Below are 20,640 nucleotides of genomic sequence, written 5' to 3'. Positions count from 1 at the left end.
CAGCGGGGAGCCCCGCCCGCACCGTGAGCCAGGAGGGTTGGGGGGCTCGGGGGGGCCGAGTTCCGTGGGGACATCACCACAGCCAGGGGGGTCTCCTCAGGCTCACTGCCCACGCTTTCGTTTCCAGAAGACGAAAACCGAAACTTGGCAAACCCAAGGCAGCGGTGACGTGAGGTGACCTCGGGGTCTGCTGCCTCCCGCTGCCTGTGGGGACACCGGGGACCCTGGCGACAGGCGCATGGCACGTCCCATTGCCTGGGGTGACATCCGACCCCCCCCTCCCCCAGTGGCACCAGCACGGGCCATGTCCCAGTGCTGGCTGTGCCCCAGCCCGGACACTGGAGCCCTGGTGCGGGTACAGGCAGGGCACCCCCGAGCAGGGGTGGTGCGGGGTCCCCGTGGCGGGAGGCACCTCCTGCCAGCTGGGCACCCGGGGAGACCCTGGGCAGGACCCCCCGGGGGAGAGGAGAACCGTCGGGGCCAGGGCCACCTTAACCGCCTGGCAGCGGTGGCCATGGTGGCCCCGGAAGGTTTAAAAGCTGCTGCGGGCAGGAGTGGGCAGAGGATGGAGCCAGGTTTCTGCTGAGGTTCAGCTGGCACCAGGCTGGTACCTGTGACCCTCCACCACTCCTCTGCACCCACGTGGCCCTGTGCCGCCCCAGCAGCCGGTGGCATTGGGGTGCCCCCTTGACCACCCACCCCATGCCCCTTGGCACTGTCCCCAACCCAGTGAGCAGCGCAAGGATCTACCAAGGCATTTATTTCCAGCACGACAGGGAGGGGGGTACAGGGGTGGGGGCGATGCTCAGGAGAGCAAGCAGGCAGGGAACTGGGGATGCCGGGGGCCTGCACCCCCCCGGAGTCGCAGGAGCATGAAGATAGTGCTCCTAGGCTGGACCTTGTAGTGCGCCAGCGTGTGCTGGTCCTCCATCTCCCTGGAGCCGTACGTGAGGCGCTGCTGGTCGGCAGAAGGTCCCTGCCGGTTGTGGATCTGCTCCTTCAGCTGCCGGACGGTGATGGTGGGCTGCACTGTGTAGGTGGTGGTCCGGTTCTTGTCATCCTTCACGAAGACCTCCATCGCCTGGGGCGCAGTCTGCAGCAGCATCAGCGTGGTGTTGTAGAAGATGCCGTGGGTGTCCAGGGTCTCCTCGTCCTGGAGGATGAGGCTGCTCCCGCCCGGCTCCTGCAGCGCCAGGCGCTGGCTGTACCAGGGGATGCCCCACACCTGCTCGATCTGCTCCTTCAGCTGCAGGACCGTGGTGTCCGGCCTGATGCTCCTCCTCAGGCTGGTGCCCGTCAGCTGCCTCACATCAATCGTCATGGGCCGAGCGGGCTGCAGGGACAGGAGAGCGGGTGGGCAAAGCTGGCAGGGGCAGGGGGCCGCGATGCCCGAAGGCGCAGGAAGCCTTACCTGCACGTCCCAGGGCCGGGCGGTGCTGACGCAGGGCAGGGCACGGTGGCCAGCAGCTTCCCGCCCCACCAGGTCCCAGTTGTCGCCTTGGCCCAGGATCCCCGTGGGGTCGGCGGGGTCCAGGATGACGGGGCTGTGAACAGAGGACACAGCCGTCAGCTCCGGGGCAGCGCCGTGGGACGGGTGGCCTGGGTCCCGGCGGGGACGGTCCTCACCGGGGACTGCGCAGCAGCCTCTTCACGTGGGCGCCAATCTGGCTCTGCTGGAGCGAGTAGTACGTCTCCCAGTAGACACAGATCTCCCGGTGCCGGCACAGCAGCTCCAGCACCGTACGGAAGCCCTCAGCCATATTGAAGGACTCACAGGAGCCCGTGCCCTCCTCCCAGGCATAGATGGTCAGCAGCTCCAGGGCATACTTGGGGGGCAGGTCTGCGGTGGGGTACCGCGGCTTCAGCAGCTGGGGAGAAGATGGGGACAGGGGTGAGAGATGGCCGGGGCAGGTGCCCAGTGGGTGCTGGGGAAGCCCGGCAGCCCCTCACCTCCTTGTACCAGTGCTTGACCAGGCGCAGGAGGTTCTTCAGCTTGGCAGGGTAACGCTTCACAAACTTCTTCTGCAGCTCGGTGAAGCAGGGGGAGAACTCCCCGGGGCCAGCTCTGGCATTCAGGAGTGCCACGTACACCTCGGTGGCTGGCGGGGCATCCCCCCTCACCTGCCCTGCGGGGCGAGAAGAGAGTGAGAGCCGTCCCCGCGCGGATGCCCCAGCCCGTCCCCGCGCCCGCTCACACCCCTCACCCAAGGCGTCGTAGGCGGGCAGGATGTCCACCTCGATGGACTCCGAGGACTCCTTGGAGCGGAGGGTGAGGCTGAGGGAGCGCGGCGTATTGCCGGGACCCTTGTACCGGGGCTCGCTGATGTTCACGGTGAATGTCAGCCTCTTCCTGCAGGCGTGCAGCCTCTTCTGGATCAAATCCAGGATATGCATTCTCTTCTGCTTCTGCTGCTGGTAGCTGGAGAAGCAGCTGAGGAAGAGCACCACGTCGGCATCGGAGTTGTTCCGCAGGGCTGTGCCCTTGCCCGCCGAGCCGCCCTGCAGAGAGACCCCCTGCCCGCTCAGCACTGCTGCCCCTCGGCACGGGGACTGCCTGCCGCTGCTCCTGGGGCTGCCGGGGGAAACTGAGGCAGGGCATGAGCTGCAGCAGCAGGACAGAGGGAAGTGGGGGTGCCGGCTGGTCCCCAAGCCAGGCAGCGCTCACCTTGACAGTCTTGTAGACACGGATGTCGGTCTCGAAGCAGTCCTCCTTCAGGAAGTCGCAGATCTGCCTCACCGTCTGCTTCACCTGCTTGCAGAACTCCGTGCTGGGCTGCAGCACCTCCGCAATCCAGCCGTCCAGGTCGCTGGCAGCCACCGTCCTCAGCTCCTCGCTCGTGGGTGTCACCTGCATCGCTTCCATCCCGCCTGCTGCTGTCACCGTCTCTGCTCCCGCTCCTGCCCACAGCAGCTTTTAAACCCTCCCGGGCCACCCCCCCACCCCCCCCCCGCGATGGCGTCACGGCCGGGAAGTTAAGGTGGCCCCGGCCCCCGGGCGTCGCCTCTGCCCAGCCCCCGGCCTCGGCTCCCCGGGGGGCTCCTGCCCGCGGGGTGCCCCTGTGCCCCCGGTGCCCCTGTGCCCCCGGTGCCCCGGCCGCAGGGGCTGGAAGGGGGCGGAGGGGCAGCTGCCTGCGGGCTGGATGCGGGGTCCTGCCGGGCCTCCCAGCCCGGGGTGCCCGCGGTGGCACAGGGTCTCCCCGGGTGCCTCCCGCCACCGGGACCCCGCGCCAGCCCTGCCCGGGGGCCGGGGGTGCCCTGCCCGTACCCGCGCCGGGGCTCCAGCGTCCGGGCTGGGGCGCAGCCAGCGCTGGGACACGGCCCGTGCTGGTGTCACCGTGTCACCACGGGCAGTGGGACGTGGCCGATGCCACCGGAGGCCCTGGTGTCCCCGCAGGCAGTGGGGCGCAGCAGGCACCGGCATCACCAGGGACCCTGGCATCACTACAGCCAACGAGAAGCAGCGGGTGGCAGTGCCACCAAGGACCATGGTGTCACCCCCAGCAGCGGGACCGGGTCGGTGTCGGCACCCCGGGGGTCCAGGTGCCTCCCCCGGCAGCGGGACCGGGTCGGTGTCGGCACCCCGGGGGTCCCGGTGCCCCCCCGGCGGCAGGCGGTGCGGGCAGGACGCTGCTCCCCGCGCTGCCTTAAGCGCCGGCTGCGGCGGAGCTGGGAAATGGGAGTTTCTGTTTCTGCTCCGGTTTCGGTTTCTGACTCCGCCGGCGGGAAACGAAAGTGCGAAGGGGACCGGCGGTGGCCCGGCCCCTCCCGGCCCCCACGGGCAGCCCCGCTCCCCCGCGCTGCCTCTTCCCGGGAGACGGGAAAGAGCCGAGAGCTGAAACTGCGGGCGGGGGCAGGGGGCAGGGGGCAGGGGGCAGGGGGCAGAGGCAGGGGCAGGGGGCAGGGGCAGGCGCGGACAAGAAGAGGAAGGGGCTAGGGAGCAGGGCAGGAGCGGGCAGGGGGTCAGGGCATGGGCAGCAGACGGGCAGGGGTAGGGAGAGGCGGCAGGAAGGGGCAGGGATGGGGCAGCAGCAGGGGCACCCGAGGATGGCGATGGGTGGGGGTGCAGTCGGGGCCAGGGCCAGGGGTGCGGGCAGGGGTGCAGGCGGGGGCAGAGCTGTGGGCAGGGAAAGGTCTCAGGAACATTTCCCACCTGGCCCGTGCCGCCCGAGGAGCGAGGCCAGGATGCCAAGGTGAGAAGAAGAGTCACTATTTGTCTGCACCCATGGGGTGTCCCCGCCAAATCGGGGCGCCCCAAATGTCATGCCACACGTGGCTCTCACACTGTTCAAGCGCCCGGGGTACAGCACGGTTCAAACGGCCCCTGCTTGCTCACCCCCACCTGCTTTGCCATTCTATGGCGGAGTGGTCCTGCTCTGCTCGCCCAGGCATCCCGGGGCCAGCCTTGCTGCAGGCGCTTGTCGGTGAGGCCAGGGCTTGGGAGGGGCTCAGGGAGGCGTCAGGGGGGCTGGGGTGCTGGCTTTATCATGGGAGACCAGGGTGGCCTTCGCCATTCATCGTGGGGCTCGCTATAGAAGAAAACATTCTGGGCTCCCCAGCTCAAGAAAGATGAAGAGCTACTGGAGAGAGTCCAGCGGAGGGCTACAAGGATGGTGAGGGGACTGGAACATCTCTCCTACGAGGAGAGGCTGAGGGAGCTGGGCTTGTTCAGCCTGAAGAAGAGAAGGCTGCGAGGGGACCTAATATATACTTACAAATATCTGCAGGGTGGGTGTCAGGAGGATGGGGCCAAGCTCTTTTCAGTGGTGCCCAGCGACAGGACAAGGGGCAATGGGCACAAACTGAAGCAGAGGAAGTTCCGTCTGAACATGAGGAAGAACTTCTTCCCTCTGAGGGTGACAGAGCACTGGAACAGGCTGCCCAGGGAGGTTGTGGAGTCTCCTTCTCTGGAGATATTCAAGACCCGCCTGGACAAGGTCCTGTGCAGCCTGCTGTAGGACACCCTGCTTCGGCACGAGCGTTGGACTAGGTGACCCACAGAGGTCCCTGCCAACCCCGACCATTCTGTGATTCTGTGAAATATAAGAAGAGTCGCTGTTTCACGTGCTGGTATAGTACTCATATATACGTCCGTACGAGTGACTCGCTCGGCGTTAGTGGCTGACTCCATGGAAGCCTTTGGCCGTCCGCAGTGAGTTTGTCACCTGGATAGAGTGAACTGTCATCGAGCCCTGGCCGAGCTCAGTGAAGGAGGGCCCCAAGGGCCCCGTCGCAGCTGGAGGATACGGAAGCCATCCGTTGACAGCAGCAGGGCCTCTTTGAAGGTCGGGGAAGAGTCTGCAGCCTGCCCAGAGACGATGGAGGGGCCCAGTGGGGGACAAAAAGCCCCCACACCCAAATAACGCCATTGGATCAGGTGCCGCTTGGAGACCACAGGGAGGGCCTAAGGCTGCAGTGAAGGTGGCCACTAATGCTAAGCGAGTTAAGTATACAAACATATATATATATATATACACGAGTTGTATAGCAGAACACAAAACAGGGACTCTTCTGGCATTTTCCCTGTTTTTTTCCTATAACCTTCAGAAAGTTCATCCAGTTTCATGCTGTGAAGACCAGTTGGTACAGCAGTTCAGGAATGAGATTGCCACCCGGAACTGGAAGCAACTCCCGAATCGCACGCAGCGCGCTTGGGGAGGAGACGTCGTGTCCTGCGTGGGGTGCGGGGTGGAAGACCTCTGCGAGCCCAGCACCCCCGTGGGGATCCGCCCGCGGGTGTTCGTCCGCGGGGGCTGCAGCAGGCCCCGCAGCTCTGCTCCGGCCCGACGCACGCTGCGGCGCGGCGCACGCGGGGTCACCGCGGTGTCGCGGGGCTGGGGGCCTCGGCTGAGCGGGTCTGCGACCCCCCGGCGCTCCCCGCCTGCAGCACCGGCTGCTGTTCCAGCACTTGCTCGGCAGTTACTGACGGTCCTTAAGTTATAGCCCGATTCTTCACTGCTAGCTCGCCTTATTAGCATATAGCTAATGGACGTCGCCAAGGCAACAAGACTTTCCCAGCACGGTGCGGGCGGGGCAAAGGGGCTGTGGGCGGGGCCAGCAGCGGGGCAGGGGGGGAACAGGGCAGAGATGGGGACGGGGCCCGGGGCAGCCCGCGGCCCTCCGCGGGGGCGCATGCGCAGAAGGCGGCGGGCGCTCCCGGGAGGGCCGCGCGGTGGCGCGCAGGGTGCGGGCGGGTCCCGGGGGCGGGGAGAGGGGCGGGGAGAGGGGCGGGGCTTTCCCGGCAGGGGTGGGGCGCGGGGTCCGCACGCGGTGGTCGTGCCGCGCGCCCGCCGAGCCGCGCGCCGTGAGTGGGGGTGCGGGCGCGGTGCAGGGCGGGAAGGCGGCGGACCGGGGAGGGGGTGACGGGGCTCTCCCGTCCCCTCCGGTCCCCTCCGGCAGCGGGGCGCGGGGGGGCCCGCACAGGCCTGCGGCCCCCGGCTGACGGCACCCCGCCGCCTGCCCCGCCGCAGGTGGCCCCCGGGCGGGCTCCCCCGGCAGCGAGGAGGAGGCCGGCGGCGAGGCGCCGCGCCACGGCAGCAGCGCCAGCGAGGGGGCCACAGGTGAGCGCCCCCCGGCCCCCGCACCCCCGTGCTCCCGGCCCCCCCCGTGACGCGGTGCCGCCCCGGCAGGCAGCGAGGCGGCGGCGGACCGGCTGAAGGAGCTCACCGACGGCCTCCGGGACCAGGGGTGAGGCGCGGCGGACACCCCCCCCCCCGCGGTGCCCGGTGCCGCGCCGTGACCCCGCAGTGTCCCGCAGCGCCAGGACGCGGCGGGCCGCCCTGCGGGGCCTGCGCCTGGCTCTTTCCTCCCGGACCCTCGCCCGGTTCCTGCTGGAGCGGCGCCTGACGCTGGCCGGCTCCCTGGAGAAGAGTCTGAGGAGGGGGGCGGCGGGCGGCGGGGCCGGCGGGCCGGGCGCTGAGGGATCTCTGGTGCTGCTCGCAGGTAAAGGGGACGAGCAGGCGCTGGCGGGCACCGTCCTCACCCTCCTCCGCCTCCAGACAGGCTCCGGCACCGACGGGGAAGAGGCGTTTCGCAGCCTGAAGCCCCTGCCCGGCAGCGTCCTGACGGACGGCGAGGCCAGCCCCGGCCCCTGCCCTCCCGGGCGGTGGGGAGAGCCCGGGCGATGCCTCTCGGGGCCCCCGCGGTCACGGGAGGGCAGTGGGACTGGGCACCGTGGGGTGACGTGGGGGTATCCCTCGCCCAGCTTCCCCTTGGCCGGGCGATGGGTACTGGATGGGGCCCGGCGCTGCCTCCCCTGACTGCCTGTCCCCCGCGTCTCTCACCAGTGTGCCACGGCCCTGGGCGTGTGTTCCTACGTTGCTGCTGCTGACCTCGAGGTAACCGCGCTCGGGTGCCGTCCGTACCGCTGCCAGAGGACACCCCGGGGGCTGCCGTGCCGCCCGCCTCAGCCCGCGGTGCCAGGGCAGCTTGGAGCTGAGCCAGGGAGGGGGCATGGGGATATCAGTGACAACCCAGGCCCCTTCCCAGGGCAGCATGGAGCTGAGCTGGGGGGCTAAGCCCACCTCGCAGAGATGGGGTGTCCCAGGTGGAGGAGTCCCTCCTGCCGTGGGGAGCTCATGGTGCCCCTGGGCCGGGTGGGTCCCCTGCAGTCCCCATTGCATGGCTTCGCTTTGGCATCTTCCTGGCAGCTGTGGCCTGACGGGCAGATTTCCCCTTTTAGGACCTGGTCTTGTGCCTGTCCTGCTTGGAGGGCATCTTCAGCCACCCCAGCGCCAGCGAGGGGGGCTTGGCACCTGCCCAGCATGGCCCTCTGCACTGCAGCGCACTCCAGTCGTGGTCCCTGCTCCTCACCATCTGCCCCCCCTCGCACATCAGGAATGTCCTGGAAAAGTGAGGGGGGTGCGGGGGCTGGTGTGGGGCAGCCCCTGGGATGGCACCCGGCCCCCCTGACTGCCTTCCTGCCCCAGTCTCTGGCTGAAGCTGCCCCTGCTGCTGTCCAGCAGTAGCGTCGCGCTGCGCGTCCTGGCTGGGGAAACCACCGTGCTGGTTTTCGAGCTGGCCCAAGACCTGGAGGTATGGTGGGCGCTGCGGCGGCAGGAGGCAGCGGGTAGATGGGCAGGCAGCAGTGTGGCAGGGAGCTGCCGGCACAGGCACCCTGCCCGTGCCCTGGGTGAGCTGGCACTGACGGCGCTGGGACACTCCACGCTGGTGTCACTGGCTGGCGCCCAGGCAGATGGGCTGGCCCTGGTGACCCCCCAGCCCTGTCCTGGTGATGGCAGCGGTGGACAGTGCCTGGAGCCGCGTCCTCTCCAAACCCCCGTGTTTTTTTGGCAGGAGGACTTGTGCCACCAAGATATGGAGTTCCTGCGTGCCCAGCTCACGGTCCTGTCTACCAAGAGCAACAAGCACCGAGCCAAGACAGACCGACGGAAGCAGCACTCCATCTTCCGGGACGTCCTGCGCTTCATCGAGGTACTGGAGGCTGGCGGTGCCCTTCCCTGCCCAGCCTGTGGCCATGCGGCTGCTGCCCAGCTGCCTGGCAATCCACCTCTCTCTGTGAGAGCCGGGGGACGTGCAGGGCTGGTGCCCAGGTCGTTGCTGGTGTCCCTCTCTCCGCTCAGAGCGGAGAGTACCAGGAGGAGACTATCTGATTTGGCCTGGAGTGCATGTACCTGGACAGCTGAGCGCGCCAGCGGACCTACCAAGCCTTTAAGGAGGTGCTGGGCTCCGGCATCCGCCACCACCTCTGGGTAGGGGCCGGGTGGCCATGCCGGGGAGTGCTGGGCCAGTGCTGGCGGGTGCTGACAGGCCCCTGCTTCCGCAGAACAACGAGCTGCTACGGGAGATCTTCGGCCTCGGGCTGCCCTTGGTGCTGGATGCGGCCACCCTGAAAGCCAGCAAGGTCTCCCGCTTCGAGAAAGTGAGAGCCCCCACCCAGGTTTGTGCCCATGTCCCCTCCCGTGCTGCCGTGGGCTCCAGCCGAGCGCCCAAGTATGGTGGGTGCTGGTGGGGAGGTGGGCAGAGGGGCACCCCTAACCCGACTCTCCCTCCCTCCCCTCCCAGCACCTCTGCAACTCAGCTGCCTTCAAAGCCCGCACGAAAGCCCGGAGCCGGGTGCGGGACAAGTGGGCGGACGGGCTGTGACGGGCGGGGGGGGCAGAGCCCCCGGCCCACCTGGACTGCAGACCCAGCACTGCGAGGGGCCGGTGCCCCCAGCCCTCGGGCTTTTATTCGTGTACAGCAGAGTATTTAATGCCTGGAGCTGCCCCGCCGGGGGCTGCCCCCTCTTTTATTTTCATAACCAAAAGAAAAAGGGCAATAGAAGAGCGGTGCGTGGGGGGGAGGTGGTGGTGTGCTGCTGTGTGCCCGCTCTGCGGCTGGGGCTCCGCGCCATGTGGTGGGAGGGGGTCTCACAGGGCTCCTGCAGCCCCCTTCGGAGGCAGGGCTCATGTCCCCCCTCCCCAGTCCCGCGGGGGTGGCCTGGCATAGCTGGAAGGGCTGGGTGTTGGGGCAGAGCCAGGCAGGGCTGTGGGGCGGCTGGCCCCGGTGTCCGTGCCTGCGGCAGGAGCCCCCCGCTCTCCCCACCTCGCTGGGCATGGCCTCTGCCTCCCAGGGCTGGTGGCAGAGGGGCGCGGGGCGGCAGGCGCTGCCCAGCCCTGCCAGCTGCCCGCTCTGAGCCCTTTTCCAGCCAAATGCTCTATGTGAAATAGAGCTCTTGTGGGACATTAATTATGGGGGTGGCACAGCCCTGTGCTGGCTCAGGCTGCTGCCCCGGCAGGCGTGGGGCCGCTCCAGCTGGGAGTGCCCGCCGCCCCGGGAATATGCCTGTGGTGGTGATTTTTCTAAGACTTTGATTACAGGAGGTAATTAAAAGGCTAATTGGAGGGTGCCTTTTGCCTTGTGAAGTGGAAGGGCTGTCGCCGGGGCAGGAGCTGGTGCTTGCAGCCCCGTCCCTTTCTCTCGCAGCCTGGGGGTGGGGGCCAGCCTTGCCCCCTGCCACCCCCTGCGCCCCATGGGGCCATGCTGCCAGATCTGAGCGGGACGAGGAGGGGGGTAGAGCTGCCTTTTCCCCCTTCCTGCCCTTCGGTGGCCCGGTGCCCGCGGCGGGTCCGGGAGCAGCTCGGCAGGGCCGGTGGCAGCTCAGCGCTGCTCGGCGGGCTCGGCGCTGGCGTTGAGGCGAGCCCAGAGCTGCCCGCTGGTCGCCCGCAGCTGGCGCACGGCGTCCTCCTGGCTCCGCAGCCACTGGGCCAGCGCCCGCACCGACTGGCTCTGCAGCACTGCGGGGAGAGGACGGGCACACGCTGGCGATGGGCGGCCTGGGCCCCCCGCCGCCCCCCGCCCGCCCTTCCCGGGGCCACGTACCGCTCAGGTAGATGGCCAGCGTGGCCAGGACCAGGCTCGCCAGCGCCAGCAGCCCCAGCAGGGCCAGGAGCAGCGGGTGGCCGGGGCCGAGGCAGGGGCAGGGGCTAGCGGCGGGCACGGGGCGCAGTGTGGGCAGGAGCACCGGGGGGCCGGGGGGCACGGGGCGAGGCGGGTGCCGGCGCAGGGTGCTGGAGGGAGCCGGGCCGTTGCCTGCGGGCAGAGAAGAGGTCAGAGCCCAGCCGTGGGCACAGCGGTGGCTGGCATGGCCCCCCCCACATCCCGCTCTCACCCTCGGTGCCCTTGTGCCCGCCCGAGGCCCAGTGCAGGTCGCTGATGGACTCCACGGGGCGCAGGCTGATGGCTCCGGGCTCGCTGCCGTCGGGGTCCCCAGGCTCTGCCGGCGCAGCACCCTCGGCCCTTCCCATGCTGTCTGCTGGGAGCAGAGGCAGAGGGTGAGCCTTGGCCCTGCCCCGGGCACCCCTGCGGGGACCAGACCAGACCCCTCCGGGAGGCGACCCCAGCTTTGACGCCAGCCTGGTGCTGCGCTGGGGCGGGCAGCCAGCGCCGGCGTTCCCTTGGCACAGCCCTGCAGCCACGGGCGGGCAAGCGCTGGCCGTGTCCCCCAGCCCCAGCGCTGTCATCGGAGCAGTTAGCGGGCACCCGGTGGCCACGATCCCAGAGCCTCGTTAGTGGGGCTGGAATCTGGCCCTGGCTCGGGGGCAGGAATGTGCCACCCCCCCAGTCTGGGTAGCCCGGGCACGGTGGGGCTGGCTGGGGCTCCCTGCGGAAAGGCCAGGGCAGTGCCAGCCCCAGCCTGCGGCCCGGCGCGGCTTTCCCCACGGGCACCGTGCTCATGTGCTGCTTAGGGGTGCACGGCCAGAGATGTGGGGTGCATGCTGTGCTGGGGGGTCCTGGTGCCCCCCACCAAGGTGGGCGCATCCCCCACGGGAGCAAAGAGGCTTTCGGGGAGCAGGCATGGCTCCGGCACCCTCTTGGGAAGTGGCCATGCCCGTGCTGGGGCAGAAGGGGTTTTTTTCTAGATGTTTGCATGTTTCTGAGCAGCAGGCAGGGCCCGGGCACCGTGCCCGTGGCAGAGCAGGGCAGGGTGGCACTGTGCCCGCTCCCAGTCTGTCCCGGAGTCGGCGGCGTGTCGCAGGGCAGCGTGGCATCAGGGTGGTGCGTGCCATTGGCGGGTTTGGCAGGCATCGGGGTGGGGGGGCCTCAGCTGGTGTGCAGGGTCCCCCCAGACTCTCCACGGGCCCTGCCTTTGGCTGAGGGCTGGCCTGCAGGTACCCCCATCACCCCGGCATCCGTTCCCCCTGGCTGGGGAGTGCGGCCGGGGGTGTAGGTTTGGTGCCAGGGTCTGTGCCAGCCAGCTGCCTGCCCCCTCCCCAAACCCTGCTGCCCCACGCCCGCAGCCCTCCAGGACCCCCTTCTTCCCCACTCGGGCATCTCTGCCCGCAGCACCCGCGGCAGAGGGCAGCGTGTGGCCACTGCCTCCAGCCCAGCCCCCAGCCCAGTGCCACCCAGTGCCCCCCGGGGTGCCAGGGCCCCCGCCAGCCCCCAGCCTACCTTCTGCAGCCTCCCTGGGCATGGCTCCCCGTGCCCTGCGCCCGGGCGGCGTGAGCGGGCAGCGAGGCAGTGCGGGGCCCCCGGGAGCCGGGCACTGGGCTCTCCTTGCGCCAACTGTGCTGCTTAAAATAGGACAGTGAGAAACACGGTTGGGGGGGGATAAAAATAGCCGTGGGGAGGGGGGCCGGCAGCATGGTGCCAGCGTGGCAAAAAGAGAGCAGCCCACGGCAGCCCCCCATGCCCCCCTCTCAGGGTAAAGGGGCTGCCAGCTTGGTGTGGGATCAGGCCACAGCCCGTGTGGGGAAACTGAGGCACGGGTGGGCCCTATCCAGAGCCAAACGGGGGTCTGCTGTCCCCTGGCAGCAATGGCAATCATGCCCATCCTGGGGGCACCACAGAGCCCCCCCCCCAGCTCTGCCCACAAGGACCATGCCAGCTGTGCCAGGAGGATTTATTTAAGTTAATGAGACCGTAGGAAGCACCAGGCAGCAGCGCTGCTGGGGTAGGGGACCGTGGTGGCCCCCGGCCCTGGTCACCAGCCCCACGTGCCCCGCGGCAGGCAGGTGCCGGGCGCCGGGAGGTCGCTGCGCCCGTAGAGGCCGTGGGCGTGGGTGGGTGCCAGGCAGAAGGCGGCAGGGTCAGGCTGGACCCGCTGGGCGCAGCTCTCGCCAGCCCAGCCGCGGTAGCAGTGGCAACGGAAAGAGGCTGTCGGGCTGGGGCCGAGGTGCAGGAGGCTGCCCAGGTCGTGGGGCTGCCGGCGCACGCAGCGCCCGTGCCCGTGGCACTGCCCGTAGCTGCACTCCCGGGCGGCCGCTGTCACGTTGGCCACGTAGGGACCCAGCGTGGACACCAGGTAGTGGCGCAGGCTGGCGCAGCTCTCCTGAGGAAGAAGCACCAGTGAGGACCTGCCCCGGTGCTGGGGTCCCTCCGGCCGCCCCTCCCCGGCGGGCACGGGGGACGTGGCCATCCCGTGTGTCCCATGCCTGTGCCAGCTCCGGCGAGGCGCTGCACTCACAGCCGAGCGGGAGTACGACATGTCTCCCCAGAGCACGAGTCCGGCCGCGCCCAGCGCCGCGCTCTCCCCGATGGTGTGCACCAGGTCAGCCTGCCGAGGACAGAGAGCCGTGACCGGGCCAGGGACCACACGACACGTCCCGGCACCCGGCGGGACCCCCAGCATGCCGGCCGCCCCGGCCCCGCGGCGCTCACCAGCTCCAGGAACCGGGGCGACCGGCGGAAGGACAGGCGGGAGTAGGCGACCACGGGCAGGAGGCCGCCGGCCCCGAAGGCGGCCACGCGCAGGGCCTCGCGCAGCCGGTGGTGCACGTAGCGGCGGCGCAGCGCGGGCGGCAGCGCGGGCGGCAGGTAGATGCTGGGGTAGAGGGCGGCCGAGGCGGCCCAGAGCCAGCCCAGGCGGTTGTTGCGCCGCACCTCTGCCGCCCGGCACTGCCCGGTGTAGTTGGCCTCCTTGGCCCAGTTGGCGTTGAGGCAGTCGGGGAAGCGGTAGAAACCCCAGAGCCCCCCCGGGCGCAGGGTCTGGCCCAGCAGAAGCGTCTCCTCCATCAGAGCCCGCGCCGCCCGCTCGAACTCCTGGTGCGCCAGCCGGAGCCGCCGCCGTGCTGGCAGGAGGCCGTGACGGTCCCACACCCAGCGCTCCGAGGCTGCCCGGTAGATCCGCTTGGTCCCCCAGTTTTGGGCCCAGAGGGGCCTCCACTCCTCCCAGTCCACCACGGCCAGGCCGCGGAAAGCGGGGTGCAGGAGGCGGCGGATGTCCCCGGCCGCCCGGGCGAGGTGGGCGCCGAGGGGGACCCGCTGGGGGATGCCCCCGTGGCGGGGGACGCCCTGCCGCGACAGGTAGGGGTACAACCCAAACTTGTTCTTGTAGAAGATGGTGATGTTCTGGCCGGTGAAGCGGCCGTCCTGGTTCTCCACGATGCCGTAGCTGCTGAGGGGCAGCCCCACGCCGAAGCGGCGCTGGCAGCGGCCGGCAGGGATGTTCCACACCACGGCGAAGGGCTGGCCACCGGGCAGGGGCTCCGGCGCCGGGCTCTCCCCGCCGGCCGTGCCCAGCACCAGGCAGGCCCACAGCGCCAGCACCATCCTGCGTCGCTGGCTGCCTGCGGGGCTGGCACCCTGAGGGGAAAGGAGAGCGGGGGGGCTGAGGCGGTGGGCACAGCGGGCACCCCGGCCTTGGCGCGTGGCAGGCTGGGATCGGCCACGGGGGCCGGCTGCCCACCTCAAAATCCCACGGGACTGAGCGAACGTGGGGGCTTTGGGCACCTCTACCTGCTGCGCCCGGTGCCCCGAGCCCCCGCAGCTGTGGCACGGCTCCGGTGCGGCACTGCGAGCTGCCGACCCCGGTGCCTCGGTTTCCCTGCCACCTCCTAGTCCTGCTCGTGGCAGGGGCACCGCCACCCCCTCTTCCCCGTTTCGTAGCAGGGCTGAGCCAGGCCAGGCGCCCGTGGAGGGGCCAGAGGGGCAGCTCTGTCCCCCGGCCCGGGCAGGGCCGAGGGGCCCGGTGCCCCTGCCCAGTGCTGGCCAGCCAGCCGGGGCAAGGGGATTAGGCAGGGGACGGGCGCGGGGGCCGCATGACGCAGCAAGGACGGCGCTAATCCCCCGGCACGGGGCCCAGCCGCTCTCCCTGACCTTCCCACTCCCACTCCGGTGCCGCCAGCTGCCTTGGCAGGGCCGGGCTGCCCGTCCTGCTCGCGGCGTGAAGCAGGGTGCCCGCAGCCCGCGCCGCCATGCCCTGCTCCCCCGGTGCCGCTCTGGCCATCGCGCGCCGTGGTTTCCCCAGGCTGCTGAGCCACGGCTGCCCCACAGCCATTCTCCTGGGTGGAGGAGACACTGGTGGGACCAGGCAGCGCTCCTGGGAGCAGTGCCAGCCCCACAGCCTGGGGTGGGCCCGGCTCCTGGCCGCGCTGGTGGTTCCATGACCAGGGCAGGGTGTGGGGACCACCTCCCCGCCGGCACCCCAGCACCCACCCGGGCAGTGGGGCCAGGGCGAGCCAGGGGAGCTGGCACCAGCCCTGAAGAACGGCAGGCAGTTGGGCAGCGCCGGGGCAGGCAGCTCCTGCTCGCACTCGCTTTTAATCTCCGGCTCGGGGCCCCGGCCCCTCAGATGTCCTTCTTCATCCAGAAGATGGGCAGCCCTTTGGCGTCGCGGTGGGGGGTCTCCAGGAGGCTCTGCCCAACGCCGTCGGCCAGGACCCCCCTTGCCCAGATGACGGGTGGCGGGGGGGGTGGTGGGGGGGCGGCAGGAGGTGGGGGGATGGCGGGCACCCTGGGCCTGGCGGCAGCGGCGGTGGCAGCGCCAAGAGGGGCGGAGAAGAGCCGCAGCACCTCGGCGGGGACGGCGGGGCTGAGGAAGGCCACGCTCTGCACCGGCTCGCCCAGGACGAAGCCCAGGTGGGCGTAGAAATGCTGCTTGTCGTGGGTGGTGAGGCGCAGGCAGCCAAAGCCCCGGGCCCGGGCCCACCGCTCGGTGGCCTCCATCAGCCGCCGCCCATAGCCCTGGCCCCGCAGCGCCCGGGCCACCACCACACTCTCCACGAAGAGGTCGCGGGGCCGGCCGACCACCCGGGAGAGCCGGACGTGGCCCACGAGCTGGCAGGGACCCTCCCGGGCGGCGGGGGCCTCGGCCGGGCCCTGGCTCCGCAGCAGCAGCAGGCAGGCGGGGAAGGCGTCCGAGGAGCGCTGGAGCCTGTGGAGCCGCGATGCCCGGCTCTTCCCCCACTCCTCGCCCAGCAGCTCGGCGCAGGCCTCCAGCAGCTCCGGCCTCCGGTGCAGGGGGACCAGGCTCAGCTCCTCCGACACGGACCCCATTCTTCTCACTGATGGGAGACCAAGCAGGCCACGGCTCAGAGGCGGCGGGGACACACCACGTGTGTGTGCATGTTGCCCCGGCACAGGCACAGCTCGCCAGCGGCACAGCCGGAGGGGTTCGTGGGGGTTAGCGGCGGGTCTGAGGTCGAACGACAGCACCACAGCGAGGAAGTGGTGTGCCATGCCGGCTCCTGTGCCGTGAGACCCGTCTGGCACCAGCGAGCTGGCGGAGGGGCAGGAGGCACAGGGCTGGCCTTGACCCCTCCCCGGTCCTGCCACCCGCTCCTGCCACCCAGGCCCCTGCCTGAGGACCAGCCAGCTCATCACACATGTTCCCAGCCTGCGGGAGAGGGCTGCAGTACCACGGAGCTGAGCAGACCCTGGCCATGCTGTGCCGGTGTGGAGGCTCGGGGGGGGGGCCCTGCCATTCTCCAAAGGGCAAGGAGCCCCCTGCCACAGCCGCTGAGCGGCAGGGACCCCTCTCCCAGCCCGGCGGCCGTTCCCCTTGCGAAGGAGAAGCCGCAGGCAGCGGATGGGAGGAACCGTCGCGCTGGCTTATCAGCCGGGGTTGAGCAAACTGCCCTGCTTCCCGCTCTGGGGGGTGGAGGGCCTGGCCCTGCCCCCGCAGGGTGCCCCCCAAAGCCAGCCCCCAGCTCCAGGACCCCTGACCCCCAGCCCAGCGCGCACTCCCCCATTCAGAGGCCAAGCAGCGCCCCAAGCCCCCCCAGCAGCCCCAGGCTGGCGAAGCTTTTCCTCCTGTCTCCTCAGCAAACCCATGCCAGCACCTTGCCAGCACCCCTCTGCGTTCGGGGGGGGCCTGGGTGAAGGGGGAAGGCCCCTTCAATGCCTGCCCTCCTGCCTGCTTCTGCCTGCAGTGCCCCACCAAGCTTCGCCCACCCCGCTGCCCAGTTTCCCCCCATGCCTGCCCCTTTGCAGCCCCTCGCCCGGGGCACGGGGCTGCCCACCCTGCCTGCCGTCGCCCCGCCTGCCCCTCGCCCTGCCCACCCTGCTCACACTCACCCTGCCTGCTGCTGCCGGCTCCCGCGCCCTCGGTGCCTGCGCAGCAGCGCGGCAGGAAACAGCCCGGGCTCGTGGCCAACCGCAGCGCCTGGTTCTGCTTCCCCGGCGTCAATGACACGTCTGTCCAGGGCCCCCACGGCCCCCGCCCCCACGGCCCCCAGACCAGACTGCGCCTCACACGCAGCACCCACCCTGCCTGCACCCCCCCGGCAGTCCAGACCACACCGCACCCACACAGGGTGCACAAACCTGCAGGGCATCGGCCAGCTCATTGCTGCCCCCACCCCATGGCTGCACCTCCCGACCACAAGGCCCCCACCCCATCACTGGCCCCATCACTGGCCCCATCACTGATCCCACCACTGATCCAGCACTGACCCCATCACTGACCCACCATTGATCCCATCACTGACCCCACCACTCACCCCATCACTGATGCATCTCTGACCACATCACTGACCCCACCACTGATTCCATCATTGAATCCATCACTGACCCATCACTGATCCCATCACTGATCCATCGTTGACCTCATCACTGACCCCACCACTGACCCACCACGGAGCCCGTCACGGACCCATCACGGACCGCATCCGCCCACCCCTCTCCCCTCCCGCCCCGCCGGTACCCACCTGCCAGCCCGGCCGCCGCCACTTCCGCCCCCGAGTCCTCACTTCCGCCGCCGCCACAACTCGGTTCCCGGACCGCGACCCCTGGCGGCCGGCGGCCGCCTCTTCGCTCCCCGCCACCTGCGCGCATGCGCTGTGCCGCCGGCCGCCGGGAGTGCGGCTCCGCGCGCCGGGCCGCCTGGCTGTTGCGGAGGCGCCAGCGCACCCTGGCGCCGCGTGTCCGCGGGCCTCTGGGCCGGCTGCTGCCCGTCCCGCCCCGCACACCGGCCCCGCACCGCCCCGGGCCCCTCGCACGGCCTCCAACTAGACTCAGCGCCGCTGATGACAACCCTCTGAGTTCTGCCATTCAGCCAGTTCTCAGTCCACCTCACCGACCACTCATCCAGCCCACACTGCCTGAGCTTCCCTAGGAGGATGTGATGGGAGACCGTGTCGAAAGCCTTGCTGAAGTCGAGGTAGACAACATCCACGGCTCTCCCTTCGTCTACCCAGCCAGTCATGCCATTGTAGAAAGCTATCAGGTTGGTCAGGCATGATTTCCCCTTGGTGAATCCATGCTGACTGCTCCTGATAACCTTCTTTTCCTTCAGTTGCTTGAAGATGACCTCCAGGATAAGCTGCTCCATCACCTTTCCCGGGATGGAGGTGAGGCTGACCGGCCTGTAGTTCCCTGGGTCCTCCTTCTTGCCCTTTTTGAAGATTGGAGTGACATTGGCCTTTCTCCAGTCCTCGGGCACCTCTCCTGTCCTCCAGGACCTCTCAAAGATGATGGAGAGTGGCTCAGCAATGACATCCGCCAGCTCTCTCAGCACTCGTGGGTGCATTCCATCAGGGCCCAAGGATTTGTGGGCATCCAGATTGCTTAATCGATCCCTCATGCAGTCCTCCTTGACCAAGGGAAAGTCATCCTCTCCGTGGGCTTCTTCTCTTACCACCAGCACCTGGGATTCCCAAGGGCCAGTCTTAGCACTGAAGACTGAAGCAGAGAAGGCATTCAGTAACTCTGCCTTCTCTGCATCCTCCGTCACCAGGACACCCGCCTCATTCAGCAGCGGCCCCACATTGTCCCTAGCCTTCCTTTTGCTGCTGATGTAATTGAAGAAGACCTTCTTGTTTTTGACATCCCTTGCCAGCTTCAATTCCAGGTGGGCTTTGGCCTTCCTCGTCGCATCCCTGCATGCTCTGACCATGTTCCTGTACTCTTCCCAAGTGGCCTGCCCCTCTTTCCACATTCCATGGACCTTTCTCTTCCACCTGATCTCCGCTAGAAGCTCCTTGTTTAACCATGCAGGTCTCCTGCCTCCTTTGCTCAATTTCTTTCTCAGGGGGATCCACCGCTCCAGAGCAGGAAGTGACGTTTAAAGAGCGACCAGCACTCTTGGACCCCCCTGCCTTCGAGAGCCCTGGCCCACGGGATTCCTCCCAGTAGCTCCTTGAAGAGGCCAAAGTTGGCCCTCCTGAGGGACGGTGGCGTTGTTGCTGGTGGTGGCAGGGGTAGACAGGCTTTTCTCGGAGGTGTAATGAGTATGTATGTTAACATCGCATGGATATCCAGTGATTGTGTCTTTTCAATAGGCACATTTGGGTGGGGCTGTCCCCCTGTGCGTCCGGCGACAGAGAGTGCTGCTGCGGTACAGAGTGCCTGCTTCCTAGAGCTGCAAGGTGAGGTTTTGGAGAGGGAATTATTTTGCCGCTTTCCGGTAACAGATTCTGGGTACCCAGGTAGGACCCTGCTCTTGAACATCAACGGTCTGAGGGATCGCAGGACCTCCGGCCAACACCGAGTGATTCTCGAGGAGACCCTCCAATCCCTGGGCCGAAAGGTTCTGAGCAGGGACCGTGAATAAGGTAAAAGCACTCTTCCGGGGAACTGTGGCGAAGGCTTTGCGGTGTTGGGGCGGGGTCGGCAGGGAGAGGGATGTGTCTGTTGTCGTAGTGTCTGTATTTCTGTAATCTGATGGATTTCTTTGGTTCCTGTGATCGAACAGATTTATCTGGACTAAGTAACTGCTTTTGTGTCTTCTGGCTTGGTGAGCTCTGCAGGTATTGATGATTTCCGGTTCTCGACTTTGGACTGTTGTACTTGGACTCTGATTTCTCGGGGCTGCAGAAGCATTTGATGCAGCAGGGATTAGATGTGGTGATGTTTGCAGATTTATGCTTTTATGTACATTGATTTTAGCCTAGATATATTAATGAGTTGTGCTTTTAGATACATTGATCTTAGCCTAGGTGATTAATATGGATAGCCAATACTGAATGTTATGGATGTTTGTATGTGTGATGAGTATACCTATAACCCAAGCGCAAATTTACTGAGCTTATACCATTGATCCGCCATTATTTCAAGGCCTGACATGGTGGGATGCATCCCCTCCAACTGGCAGTCATGATACGTTGTGGTCAGGCGGTGCCTGGGTCCCACCCTCCACACAGAAAGAAAACTGGAGGCAGGTAAATCAGTCTACACCCGTATGCTGGGTAACAGATTTGCCATCAATATGTACCATTCTCCGGCTAATTTGATGCTTCTTTACACCCAGCAGGTTATGGTATGCACTTCACATCTATAGGTCTTTTTATTAGCAATTGTGTTCTTATGCTTGTTTTCAGTGTTGCACTGTGGTGGGTCTGTTACTTGACCACAACACCAATAGTGATGCTTACGCATGTCAATGCAGCGCTTGCTTTAAATTCATCAAATAAGAACGGGGGAGATGTAGAGGAACGGGACAAAAGCAGATTGCTGTAATAAACAGACGAGAAAAATGCTGAAGAGGACTTGTGGATGTGCTGAAGGAGCCGAGTACATGATCAGGAGTTAAAAAACAGCGGTTGTGTACTGCCAGCCAGCGCAGGGACAGCGCGTGATCAGCAACCTCACTGGCTGACCTGGCGTGTGCTATGGCTATGGACGGACAGAAGCAGAGTAGAGAACCTCGTGCAAATAGCTGCCTGATCGGGATCGAAAGTTCCCAGGAACTAACGTCCGGGTGAAGATGTATAAAGCACCACTTGCAAAAGAAACTCGCTCTGACTCGCACCACAAGCTACGTCCGTGTTGTGATTTGCAACAGACATACACCAGCCTGCAGAGCATCCTAGGGCTGGGGCTGCTGCTTCATCTGTGCCCGAGCAGAGTCCTCGCTGGGGACCGAGTGCCACCTCGTCCATGTCCTCAGCAGCTGTGAGCTCAGCTGTTACAGCTGAAACCTCCACTTCGGCCTTCCTTGTCTGAGGATGTGAGACATCCGAGTTGCCGGGGGGGAGACCA

General features: G+C 67.4%; 6 protein-coding genes across 11 annotated transcripts; 2 read left to right on the top strand and 4 right to left on the bottom strand.

Moving 5' to 3' along the window:
- Nucleotides 1–745: 745 nt before the first annotated feature.
- On the bottom strand, nt 746–2,880 carry LOC104336385 (2'-5'-oligoadenylate synthase 1-like). Its single transcript, XM_075432622.1, has 6 exons — nt 2,666–2,880; nt 2,205–2,499; nt 1,951–2,126; nt 1,627–1,868; nt 1,412–1,544; nt 746–1,333 (listed from the first exon to the last, which is right to left on the bottom strand). The coding sequence occupies exons 1-6, from the start codon at nt 2,861–2,863 to the stop codon at nt 806–808; spliced, it is 1,572 nt and encodes a 523-aa protein (XP_075288737.1). The 5' UTR covers nt 2,864–2,880; the 3' UTR covers nt 746–805.
- A 3,102-nt stretch (nt 2,881–5,982) lies between these two features.
- On the top strand, nt 5,983–9,105 carry LOC142362680 (uncharacterized). The gene is made up of 9 exons (XM_075432453.1): nt 5,983–6,019; nt 6,138–6,301; nt 6,397–6,557; nt 6,627–6,684; nt 7,284–7,334; nt 7,679–7,848; nt 7,926–8,708; nt 8,783–8,896; nt 9,022–9,105. The coding sequence occupies exons 1-8, from the start codon at nt 5,983–5,985 to the stop codon at nt 8,847–8,849; spliced, it is 1,491 nt and encodes a 496-aa protein (XP_075288568.1). The 3' UTR covers nt 8,850–8,896; nt 9,022–9,105.
- Nucleotides 6,708–7,329, top strand: LOC142362757 (interferon-related developmental regulator 2-like; the record flags this gene model as incomplete). The annotated part of the gene is made up of 1 exon (XM_075433052.1): nt 6,708–7,329. A coding segment is annotated over one exon (549 nt), but the record flags the coding sequence as incomplete, so codon positions are not given.
- Nucleotides 9,106–9,277: 172 nt separating the features above from the next.
- Nucleotides 9,278–11,956, bottom strand: LSMEM2 (leucine rich single-pass membrane protein 2). Its single transcript, XM_075433013.1, has 4 exons — nt 11,893–11,956; nt 10,610–10,750; nt 10,321–10,530; nt 9,278–10,235 (listed from the first exon to the last, which is right to left on the bottom strand). Exons 1-4 carry the CDS (start codon nt 11,912–11,914, stop codon nt 10,099–10,101), a joined length of 510 nt encoding a protein of 169 aa, XP_075289128.1. The 5' UTR covers nt 11,915–11,956; the 3' UTR covers nt 9,278–10,098.
- Nucleotides 11,957–12,310: 354 nt separating this feature from the next.
- Nucleotides 12,311–17,389, bottom strand: LOC142362743 (hyaluronidase-3-like). Of its 4 annotated transcripts, none has more exons than XM_075432944.1 (3): nt 17,370–17,389; nt 13,102–14,025; nt 12,312–12,997 (listed from the first exon to the last, which is right to left on the bottom strand). In XM_075432944.1, the coding sequence occupies exons 2-3, from the start codon at nt 13,990–13,992 to the stop codon at nt 12,425–12,427; spliced, it is 1,464 nt and encodes a 487-aa protein (XP_075289059.1). In that variant the 5' UTR covers nt 13,993–14,025; nt 17,370–17,389; the 3' UTR covers nt 12,312–12,424. The 4 variants fall into 4 exon arrangements, with proteins under 4 accessions (XP_075289058.1, XP_075289059.1, XP_075289056.1 ...); XM_075432941.1 differs by lacking the exon at nt 17,370–17,389 and having other exon boundaries at nt 12,312–12,772; nt 12,908–12,997; nt 13,102–14,826; XM_075432942.1 differs by lacking the exon at nt 17,370–17,389 and having other exon boundaries at nt 12,615–12,772; nt 12,876–12,997; nt 13,102–14,826.
- NAA80 (N-alpha-acetyltransferase 80, NatH catalytic subunit) lies at nt 14,995–17,403 on the bottom strand. 3 transcript variants are annotated; one of them, XM_075432945.1, is made up of 2 exons: nt 17,370–17,403; nt 14,995–15,725 (listed from the first exon to the last, which is right to left on the bottom strand). In XM_075432945.1, exon 2 carries the CDS (start codon nt 15,715–15,717, stop codon nt 15,010–15,012), a length of 708 nt encoding a protein of 235 aa, XP_075289060.1. In that variant the 5' UTR covers nt 15,718–15,725; nt 17,370–17,403; the 3' UTR covers nt 14,995–15,009. The 3 variants fall into 3 exon arrangements, with proteins under 3 accessions (XP_075289060.1, XP_075289062.1, XP_075289061.1); XM_075432947.1 differs by lacking the exon at nt 17,370–17,403 and adding an exon at nt 17,163–17,313; XM_075432946.1 differs by lacking the exon at nt 17,370–17,403 and adding an exon at nt 16,738–16,807.
- Between the last annotated feature and the right edge of the window lie 3,237 nt (nt 17,404–20,640).

Source organism: Opisthocomus hoazin, chromosome 11 (genome assembly GCF_030867145.1).
Source record: "Opisthocomus hoazin isolate bOpiHoa1 chromosome 11, bOpiHoa1.hap1, whole genome shotgun sequence".
Lineage (NCBI taxonomy): Eukaryota > Metazoa > Chordata > Aves > Opisthocomiformes > Opisthocomidae > Opisthocomus > Opisthocomus hoazin.
The sequence above is the reverse complement of the archived record's forward strand: the minus strand, read 5'-3'. Positions and strand labels throughout refer to the sequence as shown.

What these genes read in the sequence shown, in the direction of transcription:
- LOC104336385 (XM_075432622.1), bottom strand. Translation starts at nt 2,863, where the DNA reads ATGGAAGCGATGCAGGTGACACCCACGAGCGAGGAGCTGAGGACGGTG. An exon ending in GTGTCTACAAGACTGTCAAG is followed by an intron (nt 2,500 to 2,665) that starts GTGAGCGCTGCC and finishes GTCTCTCTGCAG; the next exon opens with GGCGGCTCGGCGGGCAAGGG. An exon ending in TCAAGCACTGGTACAAGGAG is followed by an intron (nt 1,869 to 1,950) that starts GTGAGGGGCTGC and finishes TCTTCTCCCCAG; the next exon opens with CTGCTGAAGCCGCGGTACCC.
- LOC142362680 (XM_075432453.1), top strand. Translation starts at nt 5,983, where the DNA reads ATGGACGTCGCCAAGGCAACAAGACTTTCCCAGCACG. An exon ending in CGCCAGCGAGGGGGCCACAG is followed by an intron (nt 6,558 to 6,626) that starts GTGAGCGCCCCC and finishes CCGCCCCGGCAG; the next exon opens with GCAGCGAGGCGGCGGCGGAC. An exon ending in GACGGCCTCCGGGACCAGGG is followed by an intron (nt 6,685 to 7,283) that starts GTGAGGCGCGGC and finishes GTCTCTCACCAG; the next exon opens with TGTGCCACGGCCCTGGGCGT.
- LSMEM2 (XM_075433013.1), bottom strand. Translation starts at nt 11,914, where the DNA reads ATGCCCAGGGAGGCTGCAGAAG. An exon ending in GCCCAGGGAGGCTGCAGAAG is followed by an intron (nt 10,751 to 11,892) that starts GTAGGCTGGGGG and finishes TGCTCCCAGCAG; the next exon opens with ACAGCATGGGAAGGGCCGAG. An exon ending in GCTGGCCATCTACCTGAGCG is followed by an intron (nt 10,236 to 10,320) that starts GTACGTGGCCCC and finishes CTCTCCCCGCAG; the next exon opens with TGCTGCAGAGCCAGTCGGTG.
- LOC142362743 (XM_075432943.1), bottom strand. Translation starts at nt 14,826, where the DNA reads ATGGAACCACCAGCGCGGCCAGGAGCCGGGCCCACCCCAGGCTGTGGG. An exon ending in CGCCCCGGTTCCTGGAGCTG is followed by an intron (nt 12,998 to 13,101) that starts GTGAGCGCCGCG and finishes TGTCCTCGGCAG; the next exon opens with GCTGACCTGGTGCACACCAT.
- NAA80 (XM_075432945.1), bottom strand. Translation starts at nt 15,717, where the DNA reads ATGGGGTCCGTGTCGGAGGAGCTGAGCCTGGTCCCCCTGCACCGGAGG.